The sequence below is a fragment of the Gymnoscopelus braueri genome (assembly GCF_963280865.1).
Source record: "Gymnoscopelus braueri genome assembly, chromosome: 19".
NCBI classification, from domain to species: domain Eukaryota; kingdom Metazoa; phylum Chordata; class Actinopteri; order Myctophiformes; family Myctophidae; genus Gymnoscopelus; species Gymnoscopelus braueri.
The window spans coordinates 36,134,323-36,149,950 of record NC_137621.1 but is presented as its reverse complement, the minus strand read 5'-3'; the positions used below and the strand labels follow the sequence as shown (position 1 = coordinate 36,149,950).

At 39.6% G+C, this 15,628-nt stretch overlaps 2 protein-coding genes across 3 annotated transcripts in view; both read right to left on the bottom strand.

Annotated features, from left to right (window-relative positions):
- wdr89 (WD repeat domain 89) lies at window positions 1-3,252 on the bottom strand. Of its 2 annotated transcripts, none has more exons than XM_080414623.1 (3): window positions 3,190-3,252; window positions 1,718-2,284; window positions 1-1,162 (listed from the first exon to the last, which is right to left on the bottom strand). In XM_080414623.1, exons 2-3 carry the CDS (start codon window positions 2,258-2,260, stop codon window positions 506-508), a joined length of 1,200 nt encoding a protein of 399 aa, XP_080270749.1. In that variant the 5' UTR covers window positions 2,261-2,284; window positions 3,190-3,252; the 3' UTR covers window positions 1-505. The 2 variants fall into 2 exon arrangements, with proteins under 2 accessions (XP_080270749.1, XP_080270750.1); XM_080414624.1 differs by having other exon boundaries at window positions 1,718-2,267; window positions 3,190-3,221.
- A 2,654-nt stretch (window positions 3,253-5,906) lies between these two features.
- sgpp1b (sphingosine-1-phosphate phosphatase 1b) overlaps window positions 5,907-15,628 on the bottom strand; it is a 34,626-nt gene continuing 24,904 nt past the window's right edge. Inside the window, exon 3 of the mRNA XM_080413863.1 lies at window positions 5,907-13,990. Within this exon, the coding sequence (XP_080269989.1) occupies window positions 13,442-13,990 (549 nt within the window). The 3' untranslated portion in view covers window positions 5,907-13,441. The remainder of the gene's footprint in view (window positions 13,991-15,628) is intronic.

The window sequence follows — 15,628 nt, the reverse complement described above, 5'->3', positions numbered from 1 at the left end:
GTGTAAGTAATTAACTAAAAAATCCAGTCACTGCAGGACTACACAGAGTCACAGACAAACACTTTTAACTGCCAATCACATTTTTCCACTATGAGAGGAATAGTTCCCTCCCAGCATGTTCATAATACTGTATAGCCTACTAAATAGGCTATAGGGTAACTTACCATGGGTCTTCCCTTGAATAAAACACACCAGTTTTAAATGATCAATTTTCATTTGAGCAAAAAGACCTCTACTTAATGCATAGTAATATTGGATTTCTCTCTTCCGTAAAAAAAAAGAAAGAAGAAGAGCTTAAATCAATATTAGCGAGTTATGCTGACATGAAAAAAATACAAAAAGAGCAGGGTTTTATATTAAATAGATTTATAGAAGGCTAATTGGTACTATGCACCAATATTCCAGATATGCACTCTTGTAGCACAATAGCTGTCAGTCTAGTTTAGTATTCATTGTTCATTTCCATTAGATTTTTTTAAAACAAATGTAACTCCAAGTTAATAAACTATGTTGTTTTCTTATCCCTGTGGTAGTCATGTTTTTTGTGGTGCCTCGATTTCACTTTCAGCACTGAGTCACACTTCATGCTCTCCCTCTTCCCTGGCATAAGCTCCTCCCCTCCAGGTTTCCATAGCAGCAGCTGGCCATCCTCTCCTCCGGTAACCAAGTTAACTTCCCCTGCTGAGCTGGTGTCCCATAGGAAACAGCGCACTGTGGTTGTGTGCCCCCCCTGCAGGGACCTCAACAGACGGAGCCCCTTACCATCGCAATCCAATAGGTGGAGGTCCCCGCTGTTCATCCCCGCCACCACCACCAGTCTCTGGGCCTCCTCCATCCAATGCCCCCCTACCAGGTAATCCACAGACTCCTCACTGCCAGAGAACAGGCTCAGACTGCGGGCGTCTACAGTGCTGTAGATGGTAAGGGGCTCCTCAGTGTCCAGCTGGCTGAGGTCCCAGAGCTGAAGCCCCTCATCGTGGCTGAGGCAGAGCAGCTGGGTGTAGTCCTTCCCAGACCAGCAGACAGAGCTGACTGAAGAGCCACTGTTGCAGGTTGCCAGCAGGGCTTCATCCTCTCCTCCCAGACTCAGGTCAAAGACGTTCACTAGGCCATCTGTGGAGCCCGATGCCAGGCGGTCCTTGTCACGTGGGTGGAAGTGTACCTACGGTTGAGATGTTTGTATATAAAAAATAATAATATATATATATATATATATATATATATATATATATATATATATATATATATATATATATATATATATATATATATCACACATTTGCAATGTAAAATTATTTATTGATTTATATGATTATTTTTTAGGTGGTTCTACTGCTCTATTGGATAGTAATGTGGAGGGAGAGAGGAAGAAGTGGCAAGAAATAGGTTTGAAGTGCTAGACAAATAGAACATAGGATATTTGATAATAAAAGAAATACTGACAATGACAATGAAAAAATAAAGACAGTTTATCAAGTAATTATTTGATCATATTGGAAGCAATGGATTGTCGGATAGGTTACAGGTAAGAATCAAATTGAACGGACCACAATGGAAATAAGCTCTAAAAGGACCACAATGGTTTGTTCTGTGTTTTATCATGATGACAGGAATATATAGTCATGACTCATGTATATGCATTTTTGTAAAAAATAAAAAAATCATTCCAATACGCTATACAATGGGAGCAGAAAACAGCAAAAATGATGATACATACCTGTGTGATATCATCACTGTGCGACTCTGAGTACACCCCGAGGAGGGTACCATCACTGCTGCCTCCACTGGCCTCCATTTTACCACTCACACGGGCATCCCAGAACACCAGGAAACTGTCTTCCTTATTGACCTGCTCTGTACCGGCACACAGCACCAAATCACTACAGTTTAAATCAAAGCTACAGTAATAGTGGGATGGATCGCTTTTAAACACCCGCACTGCCTCTGTATCTGGCCGACGGACATCCCACATCCTCACTGTCCCATCGGCTGAAGCAGAGTAGAGCAGGTCAGGGGAGGTGTGGGCAAATGTGACACCACACAATGCCCCACTGTGGCCCTTACAATCTCCCAGCAGCTTCAGAGTGTCCTGGTCATGAAGGTGGATGGAGAAGTCAGAGCATGAGACGGCTATAAGGCGGCCTTGGGCTGAGCCAGAATGAGAGGGCTGCATGGAGAGGTCAAGCAGGTAGGACGGCTCTTCTGGACGGGACCGCCGAGCAATGGACAGAGCACTGAGTTTCTCCTCCACCATCTCCATGGCAGCACTGTGAAAACAACAAGACTGTGGATAGGTGAGGACTGGGAAGGCTGTCAAATAAATATTCTGCATGCTAATCCGTTTTGTTATATATAATTATCAGGAAATGTACAAATTAAGGGCAAGTATAGTGCTTGGGTTTGTTTTATCTCTTTTAAAAACACATAAAAACATGCATACAGAACTAATGCACGTGTTGTATCAATACTGCAATGTAGAAATACTGTTACAAGTAAAAGTCCCGGAATTCAACATTTATTTGACTAAAAGTACAAAAGTATTGGTATCAAAATGTACTTAAAGTACCAAAAGTAGAAAGTACTCATTATGCAGAATGTCCCCCCAAGTTTTCAAATGCATAAAAATCTTTTGAAAATAGCAGATCTACAAGCTCACAATACGTATGTATATATGTGTATATAATGTATATATGGCTGAAGTGGGTAATGTATGTTTTGTAATAATAATCAAAATCTACAAAGTAACTAAATATCTAAAGTTTTCAAATAATTGTAGTGGAGTTAAAGTATAATATTTGCCTCTGAGATGTAGTGGAGTAGAAGTAAAAGTACTGAAATTTGGAAATACTCTAGTAAAGTAAAAAAAAAAAAAGAATACCTCAAAATTGCACTTAAGTATAGTACTTGAGTAAATGTACTTAGTTACTTTACACCACTGCGTATGACTTCTAAACGGACCCTGGTTGTCACATTCATGGTCCTCATCGGTCGTCGGTCATCATGCGCTTGTGTGTTCCTGTGTGCAACCTACCTATTAGGAGATATCTCAACAACCACGACCAAGCTGGGACGCTAAATATTGTACTACGCTGCTAATATTGCTAATAAGCTCCCAGTAACGATAACCAAAGAAAACAACATCCTCATAGAACACTGTCTTAGCCTTAAAGTTAAAATATATGGTCTTACCAGGCTTCTGTTCCTCAGCACGTTGGTGAAATTAGCTGCGTCACTGTGTTTACAGTCCGTGAGGAACCCATCTCTCCGCTCAATGGTTCCGCTGGACAGGACAGGAGAAGAGCACGAGCCATAACTCTCCAGTGGTGGAAAGTAACTAAGTACATTTACTTAAGTGCTGTACTTAAGTACAATTTTGAGGTATTTGTACTTTACTTGGGTATTTCCAATTTTCAATACTTTTACTTCTACTCCACTACATGTCAGACAAATGTTGTACTTTTTACTCTACTACAATTATTTGAGAACTTTTGTTACTAGTCACTTTGTAGATTTTGATTATTATTACAAAACATACAGTAACCACTTCAGCCACGCATTGTGAGCATGTAGATCTGCTATTTTCAAAAGATTTCTATACATTTTATACATTTGAAAACGTGTGAAATGGGACCTTCTGCATAATGAGTACTTTCTACTTTTTGTACTTTAAGTAAATTTGGATAGCAATACTTTTGTACTTTTATTCAAGTGCATTTTTAATTCCGAACATATTCTTGTAACAGAGTATTTCTACATTGCAGTATTGACTACTTTAAGTAAAAAATGTGAGTAGGCCTACCTTTTCCACCACTGTGAGCCATAACTCTCGCGCACGTCAAATACATTACGATTATAAAATAACTAAATGAGTAACACACATTATTACACATTATTATTATTATTACATTCCAGCTTCATATCACCTCCAATACTGACACTGACGCACAATCTGGATGAATCTGGATGATTAAATGAACGAAAGTGTGTGTTCTGTTCAATCGCCGCCAGGTGGGAGTAGACTACTTCAGCCGTTCTGCGTTGGATTGGAAACGAAACCACACAACACAAACCACTTAATTTCATTAGTTTTTTTTCCCAGTGATGTAAAGTAAGTACATGTACTCAAAGTACAATTTTGATGTGTTTTTACTTAACTGGAGTACTTCCAATTTTCAATACTTTTACTTTATACAAATATTGTACTTTTACTCCACTATAATGATTTGAAAACTATTGTTACTAGTTACTTTGTAGATTTTCATAATTATTAGAAAACTTACATTAACCACTTCAGCCCTATACTTTGGCTATTTGAAAATAGCCGATGTACAAGCTCACAACGCGTCGCAAATCTCTAAGGTTTACTTGCAGTCTCTCTCTCACTCACACACACACACACACACACACACACACACACACACACACACACACACACACACACACACACACACACACACACACACACACACACACACACACACACACACACACACACACACACACACACACACACACACACACACACACACACACACACACAAATTAAAGGAGGAGTTCACCCAAAAAATGACTTATTTTCTATCAATTTCACACCCTATGAAGCCTTGAATCCATGGATTATTTTTTGTTTTTGTCGCATTCCTAAGCTAATAATTTGATTCCCGTCTCCTACCGGCTAATGTATCCGGTAGGAGACACAAAGTAGATTATTTGTGTCTCCTACCGGAAATGCACACGGTCATCAAATTATTGTCTTAGGAATGCCACAAAAACAAAAATAAATCCATGAAATCAAGGCTTCATGGGGTGTGTAATTGATAGAAAATAAGTCATTTTTTGGGTGAACTCCTCCTTTAAGACAAAGGTGGCTGGCAACCTGTAATCCAGCTACTCCACTCGGTCATTTCAGCCAAAAAGACTAAAGGTAGTACTATACATTTCCAGTTTCTTTAAATAGACCTTGTTTCCTAATTTGTTAAAGGGGATATAACAGAACATTTGGACTCTCCCAGTGCCATTACTACCCCTGGCCTATCCCAAATTATGGGGTAACAGGTGGCTCAGCTATAACATTAACTGCTAGTTACATTGTCTGACTCAGCAATGTGGCGCCTGGTTTGGCTCTTCCAAAAACATTCATCAAGGTTGACCTAAACATACATTTTTACTTGTGCTGCTGACACGCCACTCAAGAGGGTAGAACATGTATTTCTTCTCCAGGCCAGGGACTGGTGTGTGTTTTCTCTGTTCTGCTACGTCCCTCACTGGTACCAAGCTGGCTTTGGCATTGCCCAGTGGAAACTTCGCCGCATGTCTGGCCTTTAATGTGACACATACCAGTTCACCATCTGTGAGTATCTTAATGTAACTTGAAGGGAGGGGCAATGTAAACATCAAGAGAAGCCAGAACAAGCATCATCAGAACACTTATGGTTTTAGTTAGTTAGTTAGTTAGAATCACCAGGTGCTCTATCATGCATGTACAATATGGGTATTACATTTACATTATTTTTGTCTGAAGGAATGAAAAGAGAAAGTTTCTTGTCAGACAGCTAAACAATACTGGTCCCAGGTTTGTTCATTCTTTGCTGCAACCATGTGTCCTGTCATTCTGTCAAGTGTACTTAATTAAGCAAGACACCACACAGCTTTGCTTTTCTTGCACTCCAGGAACAAGGTGTGGAAGGCTGCAGGTAGGAATAATGTTTACCTGAATAATGTTTACCTGCCAAAGAGCCACAAGTAAAACTACACAGCCGGAATTGGACACATTTGTCTGTGAAGTGCTAGTGGGTAAAGATGATTTGCTCTTATGTTTGGGTGAGCTCAAAGAGAGTGAGTTGGAGAGGGTGGTGGATTGAACAGTTGTGATCAGTTTTATTTCAATTAATTCACACAAACCAATCTGAGTGAAATATATTTATAGATCAAATCCAACATTACAATTTGTAATAGAAAAAATACTGTTGAACTGCATAAAAGGTCCTCTATCGTCCAATGTCAACAAACATCAGATGACCGAGATGAATACAACCAACTTAATGGCATTGAAGGAGACAGTTGAGTTGAAAAGTATAATTTCAAATATAACATTATCAACCATAATATATTTAAAACCTGTTCTGAAAAAGACAGCTGGCATGAAAACTTGTAAAACATTTACATTGTAGAGGATGTAATTATCCAAGTCAAGTGTAATTAAATCTTTCTATAACATTTCTAATAAAATAAAACAAAAAAGATGAATCACCTGGGCCCAAGAGCAAACATGTCAGTATTTCTTACTGACATGTTTGCTATAGCTAATTCTATGATCACAGCTCGGATATCGAAGTGTTCCCAATCCTCTTTTTTGGTTTTGAACTAACAAAGCCTGAATTTGATCCACTCAGATAAGTTTTGAACTCTTGGGCCCAGGGAATTTATTTGGTCTTGGGAAAAAGACAAATCTCAAATACCCCATGAATAATTGTCTTTGTCATGCAAATACTCAACATATGCAAATGATAATGTCTTAAAATCAAATTATTTTGATTTTAAGGTATAGCATATATATAACTGAGCTACATCTACATGTATGGTGACTTGAGAGTAGCCTATATTGCAAATAATTAGCTGAAGCAGTGACAACTGAGAGACGAGGTGGGAAGCTATGCTTTACCTGCCAAAGGGAGGGTGAACTCAAGTAAACATTCACTAGCAAAATGTCTTTGAATTGAATACAAATACAAATCACTTTTTCGTCCTACTCCTATGTTATTGGTACAGATGCAGATACTAGTGTTTAATTTTGTAGCATTTATGGGTGTAACTTTTGTCAACATTAAGTCTAACCTCTCATAACCTGTTAATACATTTTAAGCAGCTAGTGTAGTTTGCCTTCCTTAGGCCTCAAAAGCACCTGCCAAAGTGGCTGGTAGAGTTGACAAACTGAACCACTTTTAAAATAGTCTTCTAGTGGCTACTTCCCACCTCGTTGGAATTAAATTATGCAGTTACAAGTGCAAAGGCAACATGACAGGATGACAAATGTTTAGGACTAACCAATTTTGAACATGCCAACTACTTTCAAATGAACTGGCTATTAAACAAACGAGTAACCTCACAACTCGTGTTCCTGAACAAGAGAAGGCACTATAAGGGCATGAGGAACACAGTCTAGTAAAGCTAACAGCTACATTTAACCCCGTTCTCATTTTGGTCGACAAGAGCCGGTGAAACATTTCAAAACAAAGTCTTATCTCCGAGATTCATATCAACATGAAAAACATCAACCTTGGGAAAAACAGGAACATCCAAATCCAACATATTTGTCAGCATAACAAAAATGCACACAATACAATTTTACCACAAAATAATTATCTCCAACACTTTTTTTCTTTCCTTTTACAGTTAAATCTGGGCCATCAGTCATTTAAAAATTGGATTTCTCCATTCAGTGATAAATGAAAAACATCTCTCCCAAATACTATGGGCCATCACAGCAGGACAATAGCTCATCAACCTCAGGAAGTTTGGCTTTATCCGCCTTTATCCATCTCATTTCCCCAATCTATCTCCCATCTGCACAGGGGTCTTCCTATGCCCAGTCAGCCCAGATATAAATATCACAGCCAGCACTTTAACACAACAACACAACAACTTAGACACATGTACAGTATTACTCTACAATAGCCGTTTTTCTAGTGTGTAAAACTATGTTGTGACCGGTAGAAATGAACCGTTAGCACTTAAGCCCTGTACACTTTGTTGTATGACAAATAGCTAAACTAGCTCATACCTCGAGCTCACACCGCGTCTTGAAAATGTTTTAAAACTGTTGAGTTTTGAACATTGTGAAAAAATTTTGAACATTTTTTTTAAATGTTCAGATTGTTCACCCATAATGACATGTCCAAAACAGGGACGCCAAGGTGAAAGTGGTTAAGATTCACAAAGGGAATTCACCGCCCACAGGTTTGGGCTGTGAAGGGATCTTCTACCACACGAATTAGAATACAAAAGATAAACATCCCACTGGCTTGTTGTGTGCAGGCAGGGACATCCTTCTGTGAAAAGTTGTACATCCTGCAGTTGCCAGCATCTAGGAAGATACTCATGGCTGAGCAGCTACTGCTTTGGATTTACACAAGACCGTTTAATTTGCTTTTGAACTGTGATAAGGGGCTGTAGGTGACTAGTTGCAACAACACTATTTTATACAGTATATACATACACAATTCCCATAGAGTTCAATGCACTAGGACAAGGCCATTGTAAAGTAAAATGTGACAATTTTAACCCTTAGTGGTTGCTGTAGTGGTGTGCTTTAATCCCATCAAATGGTTTGATAAATGTGTCACATCGTCCAATAAACAAAATGCAAAAATAACGGCAACCTTCCTTTATGGTAACCACAGACAACAACACACTAAAACAAAGAACAAAGACAAAACACATGTACATGCACATGCGTAATGCAAGGCCACAGGATGTTGAGGGACCCGAGCAGCGGACACAGTGTCCAGCCCCGCATTCTCCTCCAGTCAGATTCTACAGTGCCACAGTGACCAACTGACTGAATCACAGGCCAGAATTCTCCAGAGTGAAGTTGGTTCTTTTATGTGCCATCCAGGTTTCGACTTACTGGCCAAGGTGCAAAAGTAAAAACTGGCCACATCACAGAAATAATAATTGAATGTTTGTCTTAGAAATTTGTGTTAAGTTTAAGTTGAGCGAGGCTCAGGCTAGGGTAGGGTTTATTGTCACATATTTTGCCACTTAAACCCAGGCATCCCTATTTTCACAATGTATCACACCGTGTTGTAGATTAGCTATTTTCAAACTGAAAAAGAGAAAGATGGTGTCCAGCTTTGCAGCTTGGCCATACAACAAGAACCTGCTGTCTAGGATTGGTGAACAATTTCAGATGATCAACTAAATTTTAAATTTTTCCTCAAAATTTAAATTATGAATAAATGATCATGTTCCACAGAAGTGGCTTCTTGGGTTTAATTTTACAAGAGAAAAATACATCAAAAATAATCATACCTGCCAAAGTGGCTAGTGGTAGAGTAAACAATCTGACTTATCAGCATTTGGCAGGTGGCTGGCTTCAACTTAGTTAGCACCCAGCTTAAAATAATTGATGGAAATAAACAATTGACTGAATGAAATGACAAGGTTCATCAGAAATGATCCTGACCCCAGGGCTAGACTGGGTTCAGCAACCCATACTAAACAATCCTATTATCCTACATATAACCACTCATTGTGGAAGCTGCAAAACTGGCCTGTGATTAGCGTCTACTGTAGGGCCACATTCTCCCTCCTGACTGACTGAAGCCTAATATATGGTCCGGTGCACGACGGTGTCACACACATTGAGAGCTTGTAAGTTGTATGTTGTCTATTTTTGACACACGGCCGCGACATCATCGTGCGACGAAGTATGAATCAGGCTTTACTCAGTGCATTGAAAACCAAACAGTGCATTCTGGGTACAGTGCATCAATATTAAGAGAACAGTACCATTTACAAGTTACCTTGGCTTCCATATGAAGCCAAAGCCTTTATAACGCAAATTAAGACTGAAATATTTTCATATTGGTCTAACAATTTCAAATGGGATTTCACTGGTCCTTTAGTTAATAAGTGAAAACCCATTTTGCCACAGTTAAGGAAGAACAGCAATTATTGCTTTTTGAGAGTAGTACATTTGCAGTACATTTTACAGAAACACAAATGGGATCAATATGCAAATAAAGGCATCACATGTGTTTCTGAACAATACTATGGAGACACCCATAATGAGATAGATATTTAATCCACTGGTAGATGGTGGATCCTGAATTTCAACAGCTACATTTAACTGATTTTTGCTAAACAAAATGAACAGGTTAGCTGACTGACAAGGTGCATGTGCTCAAAAGCACATACACATAAAATATTCAATCAAGCCAACATGAAACTAGCAACCATACCAACGCAGCTGGTGGGAATGTGTTTACTTCCCACTCTGCTCATCAAAATGATATCTCTCATATACTTTTATTTGCAAAAGGCAGAAGTAACAGAGCAGGAATACTTTGAATTCCAGTGGAAATCTAACCAAATGGATCACTCTTAACGAGTGATGGTGGCAGATTGTAATGGATCACAGAGTATGTCTCTGCATCAATGAGTGTCTCCAGTGTTTGTTAGCATTTCACCAAGGGATGCATGCACACCAAAAAAGGAAAAATAAACAAAATCATTCAAGAGATAGTGATGTCCACAGATTCACCAGAAGCCATTTACCGTTTAACCTGACCAGAAAAGATGGTTCCATCAATTGATGGTTGGTTAGGCTACCTGGCCTGCCACAGTAGTAGTAGTAGTTTAGAGTAGAGAACCATTCAGCCAAAACATACCAGTTTTTGGCTGGTGTTGATTCTCCACCCTGCTTAGACACCTGACTTTGTCATTTATCTATCCACAAAAAACAGGGAAACCTTTACTTTACTTTACAAATGGAAACAGGAGAATCTCTCCTCCATCATAATAGACAATTTCGCTCAGTGCAGTAAACTAACATTTCTTCCAGTCACAGCAGCTGGTACACCCCATATCTCACCGGCCAATTTACACTTTTACCAACTACAGTTTTATGGCTACAAAAGGCCACAGGGAAACTATAAAAGCCGAGGATGTTGTTGGTGGCTAGTTGTAGCTTCCTACCCTGACACTACTTGGTCCAATCCCTTAGAATACTTTCTATAAAAATATATGATGATACAAGGGAGAAATACAGTGCTTTCAGGAGGGTCCCCTGTGCTGCTTCTATACTACTGCAGTATGACTCACATATTGGAGAGAGAGTAGGGCGGGGAGAACAGAGGGAAGGAAACTAAAGTAAAAGGAGAAGAAAGAAGAGATGCGTCAGTTAGTCTTGGAAAATGCAATGTCAAATCCTGAGTGTTAATTTAACTCTGAGAGTGTTTAAAGAAACATTTATACTATTTCTATAACTTGAAAAATGGGGGTGGACTACATTTGGACATGTTGATATTTTGATATTTTCTCAACTTGCAGATGATTATGTCCTCTTTTGGCATGAAGTGTTGCCTCAGATATTAAGAAGATATACAGTACAATCTTTCTTATCCCCTTCCTCCTTTCTGTGCTCCCTCCATCTGTTATCAGCATTCTGTTCTTCTCTCAGCGTGGATCCTTGGAGGCGAGCCATCAAGAGGCGTGTTTGTTCGTGGGTGTCCGCGCCTAGCGGCTAATCTCCATAATCACTACACCGATCACAACCACAATTTTGTGCACTGCCTGTAGGCCAAGGAAGTAAATATATTTTTCACATATTGTGAATGAAATCCAAATCTCAAGTCCACCGTCCTGCAGATTCGCTGATTAATCTCGTCCAAATATGGAGTTCAATACTGACATCATCAATTGTATGTGCCTATCCTCTCTTGAAGGAGATACTCCCTGCATCGGAAGTGGTTGCGTGCGGTCAGAGGCATCTGCTATCAAACAGGAAGTCAGCTGTGCTTTGTGTGAATGCACCACTGGTGTACTCAACACGCGCCGATTTCCAACAACCCTGACCAACAGTGACCAACAACATCAGTCCTGGGGACCCAGTACTGCTGGCTTGCCCTCTACCCACTTATAATCAGATATGAATGTAGAACAGGTACAACAGGTTAATGTAACTGCTTCCTGATAGAAGATAAAACTACCAGTCTTCTGGGTTCCTAGGAATGGAGTAGTGAAATATTTACAATAGAAAAACTATAAGAACTCTATACATTTAACACAGTGAAATTAAGTGACACTTCCTTCCTTCTGTCCTTTCTTGCTTACTTCAGAATAATTATGTGCCCAGTCATGGCTTTTTATCCATTCACAACACAGGAAAACCAATCCATCTCAGAGAACAGGATGTAATCTGTAATCTACATAAAGACAGAATCAGTTGAACATGGGATATCCACAGGGATACAAAGAGCCCTTTAGGAGGAAACAACACTGTACATCAGCAATTTAAAGAAACCCTCAAATACAGAGTGAAAACAAAACAATGAGACAGAACCGACAATGAATGTTCACTGCAGGAGGTTGTCCACTCCCCAGGGGGAGACTTAAAGCAACAACGTTCAGGTAATCATCTCCTGCAAAGGTGTCCATTTGAAGTCCAAGGTTACATCATCACTTCCTGTAGAATTCTCCAGTTGGAGGAAAAAGAAAAAATCCAAACTTCACGGACGAATCATTTAAAATCACAAGAATCTTATTGCCTTTAGAGTTATACCAGAAAATAGGAAGCTCAAATATGATGATTTTCAATATCATCAATGAAGCTTTCAGAATGAGTGCCAAATACAAAATCATGCCAACATACTTGCAATTGTATGTTCCAGTCAGTCTAGAGAAGTCACTTACAGTTATTGAGGACTAGCATGTTAGTAGTAGTGGAATATTAAATGAAAATAAACAACTTTACCCAAACTTTTACACAACACTGACATGTTTAGTCATTAGGAATGATGTGTGTAGTAACCTTCTCATATACCCAAGCACTTAAAATGTACTTGTATAATTGTCTGTGTACAGTGGGAAGCTGCGACAGTGGTAAAGGTCTGTTTGGGTTAAGAAGAAACTCAAATAAAAATACCTTTAAAAAATGTGTGTAATGTACATGGATCTTTGTCTGAAGGCTTCATATGACATTGACAATAATACTACTAAGACACAGGTCATGGCATGTCGCCATCAGTGGTATGACGCTACAAAATGCAGTCCTTTTGAGGCAAACGCATAGCTTCTGTTGCTAATAATGGCCGTGTATAGTATGTTTATTTTCAATTGTCTTTTTTCATTTTCAACTAATTTAGTCATTATGCCAATTAAAGCACCACCCCCAAGTAGTCCATGTTACGTTTGTTGGTGCGCCCAGCCAAGTCGGATAAACTGTGAAGGATTTAAACCCCTAGTCTGCACAGTGAGCTGTGCAGAACTGATAAACAATACAGCCATGTTCAAGTTTTCGGCCACTTGGCTGGTGTTGATTGTAATGCCCTGCAGGCGAGCTAAACTCACACAGATGAAGAGGAACGAACCGTTCTTCCTCTTTGGCTGTGTGAGGTTATTACCTCAGAGCAGGTTTTTGAATGAGAAAGCTGGTAGAGGAGACAAGATTTAGACAAGCCTGAGATGAGTGTTAGGGATCGATTTCCACTTTCCCAAACCTTAGAGAAAGAGGGCAAAATCTCATATCATGATCTAGACCAGTGTCAGAGGCATCCCCTTTGCTACCATCACAACTTCTTCATAACAAACTAGAAGTGGGGGAAAAAAAGAACTAATTACAGCATTTAAATTAGTGCTCACACAGAGTGTAGTCAAATCCACCCCCCCACCACCCTCCGTCCCGCAAACTAGAAAGTGGTCACTCGTCCAGTCTGTCCAATCAGAGCGGCATGTAGCTGAAGAGCAGAGGAACCAGGAAGAGAACATTGAAGCCTACGGTCCCGTAGACAATATATCGGTAAGGCAGCTCCACTTCCATGTGCTGTCTAGCCTTCCTCACATCTGTGCTGGGAACCCCCGCCACCCGGCACACCACCATGATCGTCACCACCTTCATGATGGCTCGTGTCACCACCAGGACAAGAACACCAATGAAGAGCTTCAACATGGCTGCTCCCACCATGCCTATACCCAGCACAGGAGCAGAGTAAGGGAGCTGATCCAGGGGAGTATCGGGCAGAAAGCCAAGCCGGTTGTTGACGTGAGATGCCAAGGCCACGCCGGCCCCTACGCCCAGGATCTGAGCGGTGTCTCCCCGGGAGGTGCTCCAGGTGTCCAGGGTGAATGAGAAGAGGCCCAGCAGGAGGTGGAAGGAGATGATGATGAGCGGGGCGTAGGCACAGGTGAGGTTGAAGTTGTCAACGACGTCCAGGGTCGGCAGGACGACGAGGAGGATCAGGACACTGTACAGGATACCGGCCATCACATCCTGGAGGAAGACGCAGAGCAAGACAACAGGACATTTAGGACAAATTAGGTTTAGGTAATTAGCTATCTTTCCAGAATTATATACTACAGTATGTGTTCACTGTCTTCAATGGGACGTTGCCATTACAAGGACTGATGCTGTAACCTTTTAGTTATAGCAGTATATCATCTGGTTACGGTACCTCTAATTGTTAGACCTCTTTACCACATTTCTCAGACAATACATTAGTATAACTTTTTATACTATTGTATAAAATAGTATTGCAAGACACCAACCTCAGAAACACAAACAAAAGCATGTGCAAAGACGCACTCACACATAAACACATACATTCTCATTCTCTCTCTCTCACCCTCTCTGACACTTTGGTTCAACCAAGTGACATTTTCAGTTGGGCACAAAGTTCATTGGTTCATTTCATTTCCTGGTGACAATTAAGTTCAACGAGAAGTTCACCATCATCGTCAGGAAACAGGAAAGCCTTAACTGGCAGTGAACTCTGGACTGACAATGGCATGAGAGTAGGGGTCATTCACAGGCATTAATACAAAGAAAAGTGGCTATTTCCCAGTAGTCCACTGGATATAGATTTGTGTTTGGGTGTGTTTGTTTGAGAGGTTTTGGCTTACCATAACATTTACCCAACACTAGCTTAAAAAAATCCCACGAAGACCTAACCCTATGATAGTCTCTTGAAAAGTTTAGACCAGCTGACTATCTCCACTTTCCAGTATTTTCCTCATGTTTGTAGCCTTATGAGCTCATTGGTCTTCAAAAGCATGCACACACGCACTTTCCCTCCAGTGGTGGAGTCATGTGTTGGCATGCTGTTGAACTGGGAACACATGTTCTGACCACAGCAGTCCAACACATGTTCTATGGACACATTTGACTCTCTGTGGAGAATGTAAAGATGATGTGATGACTAAAATAGAATTACAACCAGAATCACTACAGTAGTATTTAAAACCTGACTTTTATATCTGTCTGATATTATCAAATCATGTTCATCCTAGCGTCCCAATTTTGGACATTTTCAGATTCAGAAGTTTTCAAAAATAGCAGATCTACAAGCTAAGAATGTGTCGCAATTAACTCTAACGCTATTTTTATGTTTGGAATATCATGTTAAATAACACAAATTATGTGTTTATAAATTAAATGAAGTTCAGTTTATGTGTGTATTTTATATTTACTTGTTTCACTGTATAATTAAAGTTAAATATATTGAAGTTTAATATGCAATATATACTTGTTTATTTATCAAAAAGCGGTTTATTTTCTATTTATTTGTTTGCTTATAAGTTACATTTTCTCAAATAGAAACTTTTATCAAATCTAAATCAAAACCTTGGTAATATAGTACTCAGGAACTGCATCTGATCCAAAGATCTGGCATCATGGCTCTAATTACAACCAGAATCTATTTAGTACTTTATTTCAATACTTTAGTCTATTATGTTTTTTTGGTTCGTTTGTCCTAATAAAATTCACATAGATTATTGTAATACAGGGCAGAGATCCCATAGTAGTTAAAACTACAGAAGGGGAAGCTAAGGAAAAGGTTAAGAGGTCCAGGAAATAAATCAGAACTGAAAGAGTGAATGTTCCGGTCAAAGTCAGGAAACAGACTTCTTA

What these genes read in the sequence shown, in the direction of transcription:
- wdr89 (XM_080414623.1), bottom strand. Translation starts at nt 2,260, where the DNA reads ATGGAGATGGTGGAGGAGAAACTCAGTGCTCTGTCCATTGCTCGGCGG. An exon ending in ACAGTGATGATATCACACAG is followed by an intron (nt 1,163 to 1,717) that starts GTATGTATCATC and finishes TCTCAACCGTAG; the next exon opens with GTACACTTCCACCCACGTGA.